Source organism: Bos mutus, chromosome 3 (genome assembly GCF_027580195.1).
Source record: "Bos mutus isolate GX-2022 chromosome 3, NWIPB_WYAK_1.1, whole genome shotgun sequence".
Classification (NCBI taxonomy): domain Eukaryota; kingdom Metazoa; phylum Chordata; class Mammalia; order Artiodactyla; family Bovidae; genus Bos; species Bos mutus.
In genome coordinates this window covers 67,901,730-67,920,996 of record NC_091619.1, presented here as the reverse complement: position 1 = coordinate 67,920,996, position 19,267 = coordinate 67,901,730, and the positions used below count along the sequence as shown (strand labels likewise).

The 19,267-nt window shown below is 40.3% G+C and overlaps 1 protein-coding gene across 3 annotated transcripts in view; it reads right to left on the bottom strand.

Moving 5' to 3' along the window:
* Positions 1-17,250, bottom strand: part of ERICH3 (glutamate rich 3) — a 124,286-nt gene extending 107,036 nt beyond the window's left edge. The window contains exons 1-2 of one of the 3 annotated variants that reach the window (XM_070367850.1): positions 16,842-17,250; positions 15,435-15,660 (exon numbers count right to left, since the gene is read on the bottom strand). Coding sequence is in view for 2 of the 3 variants with exons in the window: in XM_070367849.1 (XP_070223950.1) it covers positions 16,842-16,864 (23 nt within the window). In the remaining variant the exon portion in view is untranslated. The remainder of the gene's footprint in view (positions 1-15,434; positions 15,661-16,841) is intronic. The other 2 variants (XM_070367849.1, XM_070367851.1) reach the window with 2 other exon arrangements.
* Positions 17,251-19,267: the final 2,017 nt, after the last annotated feature.

Genomic DNA, 19,267 nt, shown 5'->3' with positions numbered 1-19,267 from the left:
ACTATTATCCTCCCTCTTCCTAGATGAATAAACCGAGATGTAGAGTAGTTTTTATAGACAATTAGCTCACAACTAGTTAAAAGGCATATTCTGAAATCAAACAAGGGGCTGTTGTGCTGTAATCACTAAACTGAACTGTGCTCAATGAGGTACAACTGCCCCACAGAGCTCAACCTGGAGAAGGAAAGGCATGTAGGGTGTCAGGTAAGTGAACAGTCATCCTGTAAAAGGTGCTAAGAAAGCAGGACTGTGACAGGTGACGAGTGAAAGTTCAGGGAGGATATATTACCTCAGTAAAAAGAAAATTGTTTAAAAATCAAAGGAAGGGCCTGTAAGATGGTGTGCCCCATGCTTCCAGGACTGGATGGTTTTGTGACAGCAGTGAAGAGTTTTAACAGGGAAACGGTACAACCAGATTACCCTAACCCTCCTTTTAACACCAAATTCCTCCTGTTGTGTCTTGAGGAGGCAGAGTGCAGTAGGTAGTTAAGAGTCTGACCTCTCTAGTCTGTTTTCCTGAGTTTGAACCTTACTAGACTAGCAATCAGAGGCAAGGGTTACAGTACAGTACAGTTCAATCCCTCAGTAGTGTCTGACTCTTTGCAACCCCATGGATTGCAGCACGCCAGGCCTCCCTGTCCATCACCCACTCCCAGAGCTTGCTCAAACTCATGTCCATCAAGTTGGTGATGCCATTCAACCATCTCATCCTCTGCCATCCCCTTCTCCTGCCTTCAATCTTCCCCAGCATCAGGGTCTTTTCTAATAAGTCAGTTCTTCACATGAGGTGGCCAAAGTATTGGAGCTTCAGCTTCAGCATCAGTCCTTCCAAAGAAATCCCAGGGCTGATCTCCTTCAGAATGGACTGGTTGGATCTCCTTGCAGTCCAAGGGACTCTCAAGAGTCTTCTCCAACACCACAGTTCAAGAGCATCAATTCTTCGGCGCTCAGCCTTCTTCACAGTCCAACTCTCACATCCATACATGACCACAGGAAAAACCAGAGCCTTGACTAGACGAACCTTTGTTGGCAAAGTAATGTCTCTGCTTTTCAATATGCTATCTAGGTTGGTCATAACTTTCCTTCTAAGGAGTAAGTGTCTTTTAATTTCATGGCTGCAGTCACCATCTATAGTGATTTTGGAGCCCAGAAAAATAAAGTCTGACACTGTTTCCACTGTTTCCCCATCTATTTCCCATGAAGTGGTGGGACCGGATGCCATGATCTTAGTTTTCTGAATGTTGAGCTTTAAGCCAACTTTTTCACTCTCCACTTTCACTTTCATCATGGTAACAAATATAGAATGAAAAATTTGAGACATTGCAAGAATTACCAAAATGTGATGCAGAGACATGTAGTAAGCAAATGCTTTTGGGGGAAAAAATGGTGCCAATAGACTGCACTATGAAGGGTTGCCACAAACCTTCGATTTGCAAAAAAAATGCACTATCCTTGAAATATGATAAAGTGAAACACAATAAAATGAGATATGCCTGCAATGGAAGGACAGTCTGATGTATTATAATCATAATAGCTTATCATACTTGGCATACATGATCTCATTTAATCTTCAAAACACCCTATGCACCAGATTTTTAACCCCATTTCACAAATAAGTGAACTATGCCCACATAGGATGAGTATCCCAGGAGAACTGAAATCAAAACTGGGTCTTGAATGACAAGTCAATTGTTAAGGGAGAAAATAAATGTAAACAGGTGATGAAAAGGGCAGAAATGCTGTTCAGACTCATGTTAAGAAAGGAAAACATTATATACAAAATGTCCCAAAGAGAGAGAACACAAATCCCCAGTACTCAAGTTGAAACTTGTTAAGTATTTACCATAGAATTAGTGCAATCAAAGAGAGTTGAGTTCTGCAATATTACTAAATCATCAGTTAAGTCAGTTACATATTATATTTCAATAGGCTTCAGTGGGTTGTCTTGGCTTAGAAGTCTGGTCATTGTTTATACTTGACCTTGGAATATAACTTCATATCAATGCAAAGAGCTTCTTAAAAAAATAAAATAAATAATACAAAAAACCAGCCACTAATGAGGGCAAAACCAATAAAGTTACCAAGCGTGTTGGGTGGGAAAGGCTAATATAATCAACCTCTTTAAAGATTGTCTCATTCCTCTAAAATGTAACTCTTATGTGCAGTAGTGAGGTTTAAAATAGTAAGGACATCCAGTCAAAGGTTAAAGAGGTTGACTAAATCTTAAATGATCATTTTTTAAAAAGTACTTATAAAATTCACCAGTCCTTCTAGTATTTGTCAATGTCAATGTAATGATGCAGTTTTCTGAGTTTGTCCTTAGTTCTTGAATTAGATAAGAAAACTAAGTATTCTAGAGAAGTAAAAATGCTCTGGGTCAGAGTTTCCATTTTATAAAAATTCTCAGTTGTCCAGATCATGGTTTCTTTAAAAGGGTAGTTTCATTTTCAAGGTTATGAATAGGTGGATCAGTGCTAATTTTCATTGTAAAAATCCATGAATTTAAAAACAGGTTACCATTTAAAATAAATTAGTTTAACTGAACAAGAAAGTGATTTATGGACTAGAAATACATTCCTTATCTTCCCTCTCAGTTAGTTTAGTCTATTTCTACTTATTTTGAGCTGTACATTTACGTATTTTTGGTTGATGTACTTCAAGAATGAAATTTTAAGGATTTGATAATCTTATAATAATCATTTCATAATATATACATATATAAAATCATCATCATTGTTCACCTTAAAATTATACAGTGTTATTGGTCAATTGTATCTCAACAGAGCTTGAAAAATTGAACTAGAGGAAAAAACAAACAGAGAAAAATACATATGCAGCATATGCTTTGCACAAAGATCAAAGTAAATACACAACAGCTGCCATTCATTGTGTCTATAACATGTGCCAACATTCCTGCAAGCGAGGTATTTATATTTACCCCATTTTTTGAAAGAGGAAAGTGAGACACAAAGGAAATTGACTTTCTTGAGTTCACATAAGGCACAACTGAGATTCAAACCTCTACCTTTCTGACTCCAAACATGCTTATTTCCTATTTTTTAAATGAAACATTGAGTTTCTTCTTGGAATATCATTGCTTTTCATTTAGAAAAACACAAAAAAATAAGGACAATTTTCACACACTTCTAATCCTGCAGATACTTCAAACCTTTGCTTGTTTTCCCTTTGAAACATTCCAGCCTTCTGCCCACACTCCCCAGGACAATTTCTTAATGTTCTTCAGTCCCACACCCCAGCTTCCTTCTTGAGCTGCCCTGCTCCCTGTCACTTGGGATCCCTGGGACCTTGGGATCAGTTCTTCCTCCTTGCTCTTTTATTTGGCCCTGAAATCAGACTTCTTCCCTTCTGAGTCAATATCCTCACTAAGAACTGGAACCTCAAACCCCTCTCTACAGACTGTAGCCTGAGATTAGCCTCACTCACTCCTTAAACCTACTTCCAACTCTCAAAGATACCCACCAGGGTCAAAGCTCTCAGTCTCAAGTCTGATTGAGGGGGAAAGAGAGTTTTTATAAGAAAGAATTTAGCAATGATAACCTTATGTAAATTCCTATGAACTGTGGTGAAAAAGTCATTTGCTGGCAGTTAGAGACAGAGAGTCTAATTTCAAGGAGAAAAAACACTCAAACTCACTTTTTAAAAGATTTTGGAGATGAACAGAGATAAATCAGAAATTAATTTCTTACTTAGAATTGAAGGCAAAGATCTTTCAGTTAAAAAAGGAAATCCTAGTGCACACACTTGGTATCATATCCAAGGTTCTAAAACTTGAGCAAAAGAGTCTTGAAAGAGACAAAAACAAATTTGAAGTATCTCAGGTAAACCAGATTTTGCTTGGTTTTACAGCATCCTTGCCTGCTCCTAAGGGTTTGTCAACTAAATAAACAAACAATGTTGTCTTCTTTCACTTATTCAAAGTCACAACTGGCTACTCTTACCCTGGCAATGATGATTGTACTTATAATACTGATTTTAGAGAATACTTTTTACTTTTTTAAAATGTGTCCAGATATCTTTTCTCCCCTCTTTCAAAACTCTTCCCCCAAATTTAATCTCTCCAGCATACCTCGTCCAATTAATCCAAGTCTACATCTGGCTCGGAACTTGGGTATGCTAGTTCTCCTAAAGAAAGCTGGGCTTACTCACAAACGTTGCATCTAAGCTCTCAGGCACTCAGTTAGCATATTAACACTTCCTATGTGCTAGGCCCTGTGCTAAATGCTTTAAAGTATTTCATTCAATCCTCACAAAACCTACAAAGCAGACATATGTTCCACAAGGATGAAAAAAAACAAGTCAGAGACATGACAGAGAATTTACGTAGGGTCATACAGCAGCTATGTGGCAAATCTCAACTCAGACTACCCATATCCCGAGCCAGACAGCTCATTACGGAGGCTCTGCACTGGACACTGTTGACTGGCTCCTAGAAATCTTTCCCAAACCATTCTCTCTTGCCTATTGCCCACAGATGTTAGGAAAGTCAAACCTATTCTTTCCCACTGTAGTAAGTAGGCTTGTTCATTGATGCCTACGTGGCATCAATGATAATCTTGGGCAACAAGATATAAAGGAGAGTCTAATGAAAACTTCTGGAAATGTTTTCCTCCCAGATTAAAAGAAAACCATCTTTTTCTTTACCTTCCTTTGTATTTTTAAAAATTTATTTATTTCTAATTGGAGGATAATTACTTTACAATATTGTGCAGTTTCTGTCACACATCAACAAGAGTCAGCCACAGTCAGCCCCTCCCTCTTGAAACTCCATCCCACCTCCTACCCCATTCCACCCCTCTAAGTTTTCACAGAGCACCAGTTTGAGCTCCTTGCATCATACAGCAAATTCCCACTGGCTATCTATTTTATATATGGTAATATATATGTTTCCATGCTACTCTCTCAATTCGTCCCACCCTTTCCTTCCCCTACTGTGTCCATAATCTGTTCTCTATGTCTGTATCTCCATTGCTGCCCTGCAAATAGATTCATCAGTATCATCTTTCTAGATTTCATATATACGCATTAGTATATGATATTTGTTTTCTCTTTCTGACTTACTTCACTCTGTATAATAGGCTCTAGGTTCATCCACCTCATCAGAACTGAAAAAGTCATTTTTTTCATCTGTATTTTTCCTTTCAGTTTGGAATGGTTTTATAAAGCTATTGTACATGGATCTAGGATGGTCATCTTGGTATCATAAGGAAAAGACCAAAAAAAATTTTAAATAAGGACCTTGATATGATAAAATAGAATCACCTACCTCCCAGCTACTTATGAAACAAACAGTAAGTGTTGTTACAGTTTAAGTGGAAGTGTTAGTTGCTCAGTTGTGTCCAACTCTTTGTGACCCCATGGACTGTAGCCCACCAGGCCCCTCTGTCCATGGAATTCTCCAGGCAAGAATACTGGAGTGGGTAGCCATTCCCTTCTCCAGGGGATCTTCCTGACCCAGGGATCCAACCCGGGTCTCCTGCTTTGCAGGCAGGTTCTTTACCATCTGAGCTACCAGGGAAGCCAATTTGGCTTTCTGTTACTTGCCAATGAAAATATCCCTGTCTGATACCTACTAATCACCCTGCTGCCCAAGGATGGCAAAATTTAAGGAAGGTCAGTGACTTTTAAATCTTTTTTTAAAAATAAAACGTACTATTCTGGTCTTTTCTAGAACTCAAATGACTTTCTGGAACTAAGTGTGTGCTGAATATGATAACCATAGTAAGCACTCAGCAAATATTAATTGAATTGATGAGCAAATGTACTCTTGGAATTTACCATAAATGGTCATTAAAACAGTTGACATATGTCAGCAATTCCTGAGCTAAATTCTACAGATACTGGACCAACACAAGATATAGAGAGGTGTGGTCTCTACCCTCACAGAGTTTGCAGTTTAGTTAGAAGTAGGAAGACAACTGGAACACTATGAGGGCAGTGCCCTTATGGTACTTTAAAACAGCAGAGTCTTAGAAACAGCTTTTTTAAAAAAGAGAGCTTTGATAGTATCACTTAAAAATAGGAATATTCTGCAGAAAAATGAAGAAGAAAATGACCAAAATGATTATTTATGGATGGGAGGATTTCAAGCAATTTTCATTTCCCTCTTTGAATTTTTCTACATTGAAAAATTTCAAAATATAGATAAGTATTAGAGGGAAAATAAAAAATCTATTATGTCACTAGTACCAAGAGATTTGAGATCCTTTCTAAGTCTATTATTCGAATTTACAGCAGATTAGTTTTACTTGAATCTAAGCAACAGAAACAATATTATTGTAAATATCTTGGAGCAAGCTATGAAGAGAGAAAACTTCTTAAAATGAGAGCCACATAATATTCACAAATATGAAATATTATCATCCATGGTATATAGAGAATGCCAAATTAACTGCTACTATAAAACATTATGATTCAATTCAATTTAAAATCCTTAGCTTTTAATGCTGTTTCGTAACTACTATGTGCAATTTATATTGTCTGTTTAGTTCCCTGCTGTGTCTTCTCTTGTTTCAATATTTTGCCCTAAGAATTTTCATTAATTTATAAATGTTTATTACTATTATAAGAAAATAATAACCTTCATAGAAAAATGGATCACCAGCTTCAAATGTTCAATTTTCTATCCCAAGTAGTATCAGACACTGAGAGGTGGGGACTAATTTGATTACTAATCAGACTTAACAAAAGAGAAGCTCAACACTTACCAGTAGAGATCATTGACTTATCGCCTTAATTATTTCTCTTCACTTAGTCCTTTAATCATATTTTCTGTTTGCTTTCAATTTTATCTCCCTTTTTGAATTTCTGGCTTGCAATCTCCACTCCCTATGACCCTCATATTGTTAAATCACTTATTTTCAGTGATCCTACACGTCATAAAAACCATCTTCAGCTTTAGAAGGACCAAGTTGGGGAAAAAAAAAGCATCAGGAATTGCAAACAGGTAGTATCATTGTGCCGCTGCTGCTGCTACTGCTGCTAAATCGCTTTAGTCGTGTCTGATTCTGTGAGACCCCACAGACAGCAGTCCACCAGGCTCCCCCGTCTCTGGGATTTTCTAGGCAAGAATACTGGAGTGGGTTGCCATTTCCTTCTCCAATGCATGAAAGTGAAAGTGAAGTCGCTCAGTCATGTCCGACTCTTAGCGACCCCATGGACTGCAGCCCACCAGGCTCCTCGGTTCATGGGATTTTCCAGGCAAGAGTACTAGGGTTTCCATAACAAAGTGCTGCAGACTGGATGGTTTAAACAGAAATGTACTGTCTCACAGTTCTAGAGGCTGGAAGTCCAACATCAAGTTGTCAACAGGGTTGATTTTTTTCTGCGGGCCACGAGGGAAGGATAAGCCCCAGCCTTTCTCTTGAGCCTACAGATGGCCATCTTCTCCCAATACCTTCTCATGGTCTTCTCTCTGTATGTACATGTCTGTGTTCTAATCTCCTCTTCTTATAGGGACCACAGTCATACTCGATTGAGGCCCACACCATTGGCCTCATTTCAGCTTAATTAACTCTTTAAAGACTTCCCTGGTGGCTCAGAGGGTAAAGCGTCTGTGTACAATGCAGGAGACCTGAGTTTGATCCCTGGGTCAGGAAGATTCCCTGGAGAAGGAAATGGCAACCCACTCCAGTACTCTTGCCTGGAAAATCCCATGGACAGAGGAGCTTGGTACAGGCTACTGTCCATGGGGTCGCAAAGAGTCGGGCACCACTGAGCGACTTCACTTTCACTTTCATTTACAAATAGAGTTATAGCTGAAGCACTGGGTGTTAGGCTTCAACATAAAAATTTGTAGGGAGGGGAAAGACAAAATTTAGCCCCAGACACAGCTATAACCAGAAAGATGATCGATTTAAGTAGGTAACATGGACTTAGACAAAGGTAACAAAGAACATGCTTCCTGGGTTCAAAGAAATGCAAGCTACTGCACTTTGACTTTGAATTATCTGTGCTGACAAACAGAAAAGATCATTGATGATCCATCAAAAGAGGAAACAGATACCTCCTGGATCCCACCACATCTGTGCAGGGAACTGGGTTGGATGACAAGAGGATAATCAAACTCTCCAAAGACAGTCCCCAGAGCATGGGGCACAAGAAGAAATGGCACCTCACGGTAATCTGCCCATAGACAAAAGAGTTTGCCTTACAAAAGGGGCAGGAGACAAGAGGAATAGTGAGAGGGGTCCCACCAGACAATGAGAAATTATTTAAAAATCCAAATCCATACACCTACACTTGAAATGTTCTTCACTTGTTAAGTACATTTCTTGTGGCTTACTATAAAAACAATTTGACAACAATTCTCAAAAAACCTTTAATCCTAATATCGACCAGAATCTCTCTAAAGCATGATTTTTCAAGCTGTGGCTACTGTACTTGTCACATCTTTTTCTCTTTTCTCTGGAAAGACATTAATCCAGAAAGGCAAGCTCCCAGGTGGATAAGTTTAATTCAAATATATTTTCTGATACAACAAGGCACAGCAATGGTCTTGTCAATGAAGGATGTGTTCCCTAACTGGGAGCCCTACAAACAGAGTGATTTGGTGCCTCTGGCTAGTGAAAGAACCAAATGGCTTCTTCTGGGCTGGAAACAAAGGTATAATGCATATTACATTTGGGTTGGGGCTTCCCTGATGGCCCAGATGGTGAAGAATTTGCCTGCAATGTAGGAGATTTGGGTTTGATCCCTGGGTCGGGAAGATCCCCTGGAGAAGAGAAGGCTACCCACTCTGGCATTCTTGCCTGGAGAATTCCATGGACAGAGGAGCCTGGTGAGCTATCATCTGCGGGATCACAAAGAGTTGGACACAGCTGAGCAACTGACACATATACACACACACACACACACACACACATATTTGGGTTGAATTTTTAGCCAGCACAAGATACAAATGAACTATGTAGTAAAAATTATCATTGAAATTTTAATTCATAAAGTATAATAATGGTTTTCTGTATACCATCAGTTCAGTTCAGTCGCTCAATCGTGTCCGACTCTTTGTGACCCCATGAATCGCAGCACGCCAGGCCTCCCTGTCCATCACCAACTCCCGGAGTTCACCCAGACTCACGTCCATCGAGTCAGTGATGCCATCCAACCATCTCATCCTCTGTCGTCCCCTTCTCCTCCTGCCCCCAATCCTCCCAGCATCAGTCCTTTCCAATGCTATTCAGTAATTCTTGATATGGGTGAACCATAGGAGCTAGGGCAAAACAAGGAACTAAGAAAAAAATCAAAATGCAGTGTCCAACACTCAAATAACCTACTTTTGAGGGCACTAACCAAGTCCTGTTCAATAGCCCTTGTTGCAGTGCTGCAGTGCTTGCCCCTGAACACATCTCTCCTCCAGCAACAAAATACAAAGAAACTATATGGGATGAAAAATAACTACATGCTTGCGGCAGCTGGGTCAAATTCTGGACAAAAGATACAAAGAGACCAAAAAACCCAACTGCTGCTTTGAAGAGCCCAGAGTGACAGTGGGGTACTGCACATGCCCCCTGCACACAACAGTACCTAAGGGGTGGGCAAACTATCTAAGCCACCCCTCTGACTCAACCCCTGGATAAACCCCTACTCTCACCCCATATGAGGAACAAGCTCACCCCTAGCTCAGGGGGCAAGTAAGCAAGGGAAACTGTAAGAATACTGGACTGGGTTGCCATGCCCTCCTCCAGGAGATCTTCCCCACCCAGGAATCAAACCTGCATCTCTTATATTTCCTGCATTGGCAAGCAGGTTCTTTACCACTAGCACCACCTCAGAAGTCCACATTCATATTTATCTTATTGTAACTGTAAAGCATAAATGTATGTCCTTTTTTGTAGTGTAAAAGGTTTTCCTCCAAATGCCTCAACTGATTTTCCTCTTTCCTCATCCTCTTTAAAAATATAAATCATATTAATAATGTATCATTTGGGATTTCAAGTTTAAAGAAAAGTGACAAAAGACACTTGCAAACCAGTATGAATGCAGAAACTTAATTTTTTTTCTCTTTTTCAAAATTTTCAGTTCAGTTCAGATGCTCAGTCATGTCCGACTCTTTGCAACCCCATGAATTACAGCACGCCAGGCCTCCCTGTCCATCACCAACTCCTGGAGTTTACCCAAACTCATGTCCATTGAGTCAGTGATGCCATCCAGCCATCTCATCCTCTGTCATCCCCTTCTCCTCCTGCCCCCAATCCCTCCCAGCATCAGGGTCTTTTCCAATGAGTCAACTCTTTGCATGAGGTGGCCAAAGTACTGGAGTTTCAGCCTCAGCATCAGTCCTTCCAATAAACACCCAGGACTGATCCCCTTTAGGATGGATTGGTTGGATCTCCTTGCAGTCCAAGGGACTCTCAAGAGTCTTCTCCAACACCACAGTTCAAAAGCATCAATTCTTCAGCGTTCAGCTTCCTTCACAGTCCAACTCTCACATCCATACATGACCACTGGAAAAACCATAGCCTTGACTAGACAGACCTTTGTTGGCAAAGTAATATCTCTGCTTTTGAATATGCTATCTAGATTGGTCATAACTTTCCTTCCAAGGAGTAAGTGTCTTTTAATTTCATGGCTGCAGTCACCATCTGCAGTGATTTTAGAACCCCAAAAGATAAAGTCTGACACTGTTTCCCCATCTATTTGCCATGAAGTGATGGGACCAGATGCCATGATCTTAGTTTTCTGAATGTTGAGCTTTAAGCCAACTTTTGCACTCTCCTCTTTCACTTTCATCAAGAGGCTTTTTATTTTCTCTTCACTTTCTGCCATAAAGGTGGTGTCATCTGCATATCTGAGGTTATGGATATTTCTCCCAGGAACCTTGATTCCAGCTTGTGCTTCCTCCAGCCCAAAGTTTCTCATGATATACTCTGCATATAAGTTAAATAAGCTGGGTCACAATATACAGCCTTGACATACTCCTTTTCCTATTTGGAACCAGTCTGTTGTTCCATGTCCAGTTCTAACTGTTGCTTTCTGACCTACATATAGGTTTCTCAAGAGGCAGGTCAGGTGGTCTGGTATTCCCATCTCTTTTAGAATTTTCCACAGTTTATTGTGATCCACACAGACAAAGGCTTTGGCATAGTCAATAAAGCAGAAATAGATGTTTTTCTGGAACTCTCTTGCTTCTTTGATGATCCAGTGGATGTTGGCAATTTGATCTCTGGTTCCTAAGCCCACCTAATTGGACAGTTTATTTTAAATTGACAGACATTTATGGAATCATTCCAAAGAATATACGATTTTCTACTATTTGTATGGGGAACCGAGTAAGTCATAGAGGGAAAGATCCAAAGATTCCATGTGCATACTACTTCTTTTGTTTTGTACCAAAATCAGCAACTAAAGCTTAAGAATTATTTCAGTACTAAATTCTAGATTCTGAAGTTTTCATTGAAACTGATATCTGTGGAAAGCAAAAGTCTTGAAAATACATAAATATCCCAGATCAGGATTATTCAGGTTGATTTTAGAATTGCACAATGAGTCAGTTGAACATTTAAAATGTTTTATTTTCTTGTCTCCCCAAAAATCTTTTCATAGTTATTAATAACCAAAGTAATTTGGGGGAAGTCTCTACTTCTAACAGCTTAGAGATGCCGATCTTCAATAGGGAATGAGAGAAAGAAGTGTGGATTGCTACACCGCAGCCTTCATTTGACAGCACCCTGTGTGCTAAACCAGAAGTTTGTAAACTGGGATATGTACTCCCATGGGATACCCAGAGATTTCCTAGGGGAACCCAGGCAAGGAATGTTTGAACGGAATCAATTTTTAGACCCTTAAGTTTCCTCCATATACTCTCCTAATACTGGTCTGTCTAAAAAATGCACTCCAAGCCATGTTGAGCCAGCTCCTGCCTTTCCGTTTTGTAATCAACTTTCCACTTTCACAAAAGAAATGCATACGTCTCACCATATGGTGTCTTCTTAGGGTGTACTGAACTTAGAAAAACATTTGTGAGACAAAGGGACAGTTTGAAGTATTATGTAGGTGTTGATATAATAAATGGCTTTGACTGGGCAACAAATATGATTGCAAGTAGTTTCCAATGTCTGCTTCCAGCACAACTGAAGGAGGACCTAATTGAGCTGTAATTTGACAGATCATTGAAAAAAAGGGATAATAGATCACTATGTGATGTTTGTCATATATCTCTGAAAACTTCAAAGAACTGAGTGATGTTGTATAGCAAATAAGGCTTCCCAGGTGGTGCTAGTGGTAAAGAATCTGCCTGCCAATGCAGGAGACATAAGAGACATGGGGTTTGATCCCTAGGTCGGGAAGATTCTCTGGGGGAGGGCACGGCAACCAACTCCAGTATTCTTGCTGGAGAATCCCCATAGACCGAGGGGCTTGGTGGGCTATAGTCCACAGGGTTGCAAAGAGTCGGACACGACTGAAACAACTTAGCACGCACTCATGCAGGCATAAAACAAATAACAAATCCCTTTCCATTCCCATCTAGTTATGTGAACAGGTTTGTTAAGCAAAGGGATAGAGATGACATCTCTTCTATAAAAAATAAGAGAACAAACTCTGCAACAAAATGATCAGAGAGGAAGCCAAGACAACTGAGCATGTTCAATTCACCTCCTTTAACCAGAAACAATTTACTCCATGAAGTCATGTTAATATTTAATGTGAGGGTAAATAGAAACTACCCAATTTGAAATCAAATATTTAATTACTTCAAGTCTGAAATTCTGTGCCACAGATAATTTTGGTGGTAGGAGTTGTGAGCAACAAAGAGACTAGAATGCTCCTACAAAGTACTACACTTGCTAGTAAGGCAAAGATACTGTAATCAGTTTCATTAACAGTCAACCCTACACATAGTTACAAATTATGTACATGTGTGATATATTTTAAGATCTACTCCCTTAGCCACTTTCAAATTTAAAATACAGTATTATTAACTATTGTCACCATGACGTACATCACATCCACGTTTATTTATAACTGGAGGATTGTACCTTTGACCACCTTCCCCCATTTTCCAACTGCTCCCCCACCCCCGACCCCTGGCCACCACCAATCTATTCTCTGTATCTATGAGTTCATGTTGCTGTTGTTGTTGTTTTAGATTCCACATATAAGTGAGATCATTTGGTATCTGTGGTGATCATTTTGCAAAGTAGACAAATATCAAATCATTATGTTGTACACCTGCAAAGAATATAAGGTTGTATGTTAATTATATATCATTTTTTACAAAACAGAACAAGAAATACCATGCTGGATTGATAAAAAGAAGGCAGAGACAAAATGCAATGGATATTCCATATGTAAATGACATGTTGGTTTATAATCTTTTGGATATACATATACACTATAAACTATCTAAAAATTGATAATTTTACCCATAGCACTTTGTACTCTGCCTTTGATGAAATAGAACTGAGTGATTTGAGAGTACTAAGGATATGATCATTCTTTCTAAATCACAGTTCAGCATCTTCTGTTACTATAGAAACATATCTTCACATTAAACGGTATAAATTAATAAGTCTAAACCAAAAAAGAAAAGTTTCAAAACCTTGGAATAATCTTTCCAAACATACATCTTCTGCATTTTTATTTTCTCATAAACTATAATGCTTCCCATTCTTCCAGTTCCTCAAAGCAAATTTACAGATGAGTGTGACTATCTCTACTCAGAGCCAAGCTTATCTTTCACACAGGGAGCCACTGCACATGGATTCAGTGATGATCCTTTGAAGGAGTCAGAAGAGCCATATCATTTTATCCTCATGCATGACTGAGGGGTATAAAATCCCCATTCCACCTCCAGGACTAGAGCACAACCCACAAACACCCACACAAACAAATAGCAACTCAGGATGAAATTGAACAAACTCGAGGGACTATCAATTGAAATTTTCCACTCTAAAACAATTTCATTAGAGATGGCATTGCTAGAAACAGTACGTTATAGTTGACTTCCCCCAAATTACAATGCAGCTCAGAAACAAAGTCTCTATTATCATCTTTGGCAGAAGTTTTTAAGACCATTTTTATTTACTCCAAACTCTATTGGAACAAAGTCAGCACCAGGCCCTTTGCAATTTTTACGTCAAGTGTTTCCTGCTGTAATTAAGGAAGCAGTGGAACTCAAAGCAAGCACCAAGAGAAAGTATCTTATTGACTGGTGGAATTTTAGGAATTTCAAATTTCTGTTTTGCTGTACAACTACATTTTATTACCACTTTAAATCTTAAAATGTAATAAATACAAATTGCTTCAGTAATGATGGAAAACTTTCTCAGCTTTAATGAAACCTTTTATTTGCTACTGGAACTTTTATTCTTTCCAAATGGTAGCATAGACAAGAAAAATAATGACTACTTATTTTGAGGGAAAACTTTAGCAATTTGAATAATTTTATTCTTGGGTGATTTTTAAGGCATTTGGAGTTTTTCTGTTTATTGTTTTCATTTATTTTTGAAGTACAAACAAAAAATATACACATATAGACACTATCACAATATTATTTTCTAATTCTATATCAAAATACTGATACCTATGTACCACTAACACCTGTCAGAGGTTGGTCTGATCTGATTGAGAATTTTTATGTATTCAGGGCTCCCCCACATCTCAGCTCTTGACCATGAGAGGCAGATCGTGTAAAGGTTAGTCACACAGGCTCTGCAGCTGGACTCCTTGGCTTTTTATTAGAGCCCTGACCCCCTCCTACCTGTAAAATCTCTGAAAACTTCTCAGTCCTCAGTTTTCTTATGTGTGAAAAGAAGAGTTACTAGAATCTGCCTCGTGAAGTGAGTGGGAAGATTAATGAGGTCTGTCCTGTAAAACTGTAGACTAGAGTCTGGCACATGGTAAGCACTTAATAAATATTTAGCTCTTATATGGTTTTCTTTTGTGAATCCATCCACTTCTAGACTGGATGCACTGTCAGATGATATCATTCATTCATTCCACAAGCATCTGTTGAGCACTACTTTATATAGGAATAAGCAAAAGGGGCACAAAGATGAATGAGACACAGTGTCTACAATTTTAGTGCACAATTATTATTGCATCTTGCTATCTTTCTTGCAGAGCACCATGAAGCACACTCTTTCACTAGATCACACATTTTCCTATTTTTCCCATGTGCTTGGAACTAATCGAGCTTCAGAAAAATTTCACTTCAGCTTCTGAAATCTTAATCATGCACAATTTAGCCAGCAGCTACAGGTTTTTCCACATTGGAAAATAGATGATTAAATGGTCTAATCAGATTCTGACTTAGCCAAAAACTTGAAAAACATAGGAAGACAACCATGACTGACACATTCATTTTCCTGAATGTGGACACTACAAAAAGCAGCTGCAGAAAAATAGTGCCATTTACATCCCACTGACCCACAGCAACTAAAACTGCACAGTTCAGCATCAAACCCTTCAAGTACCTAAGTGTTAGTCGCTCAGTCGTGTCTGACTCTTTTCAACCGCATGCACTGCAGCCTGCCAGGTTCCTCTGTCCATTGATTCTTCAGTATTCTTCAGAATACTGAAATGGGTTGCCACGCCCTCATCCAGGGATCTTCCAGATGCAGGGATCAAGCCCCGGTCTCCCCCATTGCAGGCAGATTCTTTACCATCTGAGCGACCAGAGGATCCCCTCAAGTACCTAAACTGAACTCAATTTAAGATAAAATAGGAAGCTTATTTAGGCATAGTTTCATCACTTTCCAAAAAGTTCTGAAACTGACTTCCAACAGGGCACCTTATAGGCCTTTAGTTTTTTCAAACAATTTCATTTATGTCTTGCATTCAGAGAATTCATTAAAAAGCAAAATCTTTAAGTTTGACTATAAATCCTGAACTAATGTGGTATTTCAGACATCACAAACTCCAAATGATCTTAAATATGTTGTCCTCTGCTAATTTGCTGCTCTTGAAAATGTGCAATAAATTCAATTAAAAAGGAAAGCATCTTCAAATTAGTTGCAAGATCAACTAGGATATTATCTGCTTACTAGATGTATCATAATAAAAAAAAAACATCTAATATGCATTACATTGTTTAATTCAAAAGGAAACTGGATATTCTCTCTTCCAATAAAAGGACCAAGATCCGTTGGGGGTTGGTTTTATTTTTTTTCTTTTCAACAGCCAATAATGACTGTGTTAACTTTCTAAAACAGACTGAATAATTGCCAAAATATGTCTTCCGAGGAGTCACCCTGCCCAACACAACAGGAGATCATGTGTAAACACAAAGGCACCCTTCTTGCTTCTTCCTTCTTGCCTTTCTGCATCACACCACCTCCCCTGGTCACAATATTTTTTTTTTAAAAACCCCTATGATCCTTTTGAGATGGGGCAGATAAAAATCCTGAAATATGGGGTACCCTCACAGGAAACCTCCCTCAGTGCGTGGCACAACTCGTTTGAATGCAAGACGCCACAGTGAGAATTTATCTCTAAGCCTTGATTCTCCAAACGAATGCGCATGTTTTGACCTTTGCTTTTGTATTTAAACACGTATGTTCCATCACGCAGGATCCTCTTGGTCTCAGCTAATGTCCTTGCTTAATGTATGCATTTTTCACATCCATTTTTAAATCCTTCCTGAGTGAACATTTCAAAGGGGGTAAACGTCATGGAAAGAAGTGAGGGAGGGGAGAGGGGAGATACGAAGCCTGGGATGTCTGCCATCCTCGCTGCGACCCAGAATCCGTATTCTTTTCCTCCTCTCCCCAGCCCCCTCTCCCCGCTCGCCCCTTCCCTCAGCAGCAGGAGGAACGCGCGGAGGGGCCGCTGGCTGCAGCCGCCACCTGCCGCGGCGTGGAAAAGCTCCAGTTGTCACTTACCCAGCAGGGTGAGAATGGCTCATTTTTGCAGGATCCCTTTTGGACCCGCGGCGGGCACGGAGGGTGGGTTCGGGGGACCTGTGCACGCCGGGGCCGCTACAGTCGCCTTTGCCGGGTGGTTCCGCACTGCGGTCGCCAGTGCGCGGGGCACTGGGGCTGGGCCGCCGCCCCTGGGCGCCCGGGCTGCACGCAGCCTCCCAGGGCCTCACCCGCCCGCGGTATCCACGTCCTCCGGTTGCTAAGGCGGGAAGGAAGGCAAGCGGGGAGGATTTAGAGAAGCCCAAGCGCTGCTGGAGCCGAGCCCAGGGAAGCTGGAAGTGAAGCCCAGCTTCCAGCGCTTTTACTGGGCCCAGATGTGAGAGGATACCCAGGCCCCTGCGCTGTAGCTCTAGGGCTCTCGTTCCCTAGGCACCTGCGATCTGAACACACACACCCACTACGCGGGCAGGTTCCCTAGGCACCTGCGACATGAAAACACACACATACACACACACACACACGCCCTGCTTATGCTGGTGTGCTTTCTGCTAGGCCCTGGGAAGGGAGGGTTAGTTCAAGCTGTGGCTTTTGATTTTGTTTCTCCAACTGCCAGAGATTGCTGTTCCTGGATTTCCTCCTTGGAAAACCCCTAACCTTGCTCCTAACTGAGGTCACTACTTCTGGCAGACAGGGCTGAGGGTTCTGATATTCAGAAAGTGGGAAAGATGCTGTTCCTCACTGAAGCATGCTGGCTCCTGGAACTTGTATTTGAATCTAGTAGGGAAAATGCAAGGCTTAGTCAGAGAAGCCTGGGTTTATTCAAGGGGGCCTTGGTGTGGAGGAAGTTGAAAGCCTAGGATTCAGATGAGCTATTCCTAGTCCTGTTTTTGCTTTGTCAGGTTCTATACTGGGTAATCTGACCTCCGGCCTCAGGTTTGCCTTGTATGAGTCAGGGTTGGACACATTCAAGGTGACTGAGTTCTCCATGGATCTCAGTTCTAGCTCAGCCACACTTACCAGCATGAAAAGCATCATCTCATTAATGGCATTCTGCTTTCCCACGCGTCCTAAAGGCCCACCAAGAACGTCAGAGTCCAGTCTGCTTCACATGACATTCAAGCCCCTTTATCATCTATCCCTAGCATCCTTTGTCAACCTCATTATGACCACTTTCTCCGCCTCTGCTACCCTAAACTCTAGCAAGACCAAATTTTCACTTTCCCTCTCATGGGAACATGCTTCTACCCTGACAACTTGACAAACTTCTATTCATCCTTCAACTCTTACCTCAAATCTTGTCTTCTTTGACATCTCCAGGTGAGTTTATGACTCCTGCCTCTGGGGTCCCACTCTGCCTGGACATATCTGTTTCACACTTACTTACTGATCTGTGGCTGCCTTTCCTACTTGAACCTGAGCTTCTCTATTTCATGGTGTATATCTACATGTATATCTATTATTTTTCAGTAGTCTCAGAGGCAAACAGCAGTGTAACAATTGTTTGGAGTATAAATGAAGGCAAAAAGAAAAATCTCTTCAAAATGGTTTCATTTTTACTGCTGCTGCTGCTACTGCCACTAAGTCGCTTCAGTCGTGTCCGACTCTGTGTGACCCCATAGACAGCAGCCCACCAGGCTCTGCCGTCCCTGGGATTCTCCAGGCAAGAACACTGGAGTGGGTTGCCATTTCCTTCTCAATTTTACTGAGTACTTACTAAATGCTCTCCTTGGTCTTTTATTGAGCACTTACTAACTGTTCATTATCTCACTTAATCCTTACCTCTATTCTCTAAAGTTGGTTTTTTTCCTTCATTTCATAAGACACAGAGAAGTTATTTTTTTTGCCTGAAGTGTATAATAGCTTCTAAGTGGGAAAACCAGGATTCAAATACAACTCTGATTCCAAAACCTGGGTTTTTAACAATTACAGATTCCTTTCTCCATAACTCCTGTGCATTGCTGCAGAAGTCAAATTTTCTATACTATCAGAGTTTTCTGACCTGAAAGACCAAGAGTCATCTCTGTAGAGACAAAATAGCATTCTAGCTCAATAGCTTAGGTCCTGAGACAGAGGACTCCAAGCTGCTTTGGGGAGCAGATGGCTAGAGCAACTAGAGAGAGGCCAAGGTTGTCAAAGAAGAAATATGTGATTTGAAGTGGCATTTTATGTTTAAATGAGGAAGCCTTATAGATATATACCTAATCACTGCACAGCCATAAATGGCACTTGAACCCACCCTTCCCCCATAAGCTTACTCCTATTGATTGTCGTTTCCCTTGGATGATGTCCTTAAAGTTCACTGTAAGAAGATTTCACCTGGATAAAAACTGGGAGGGAGAGAGAAGGACTACAGAGAGACTTCATCATTTTCCCAAGTGCTACCAACCCCTAAGGATGGTGTAAATAAAATAATATTATGTAAGTACTAGTTGTTACATATTAATTCA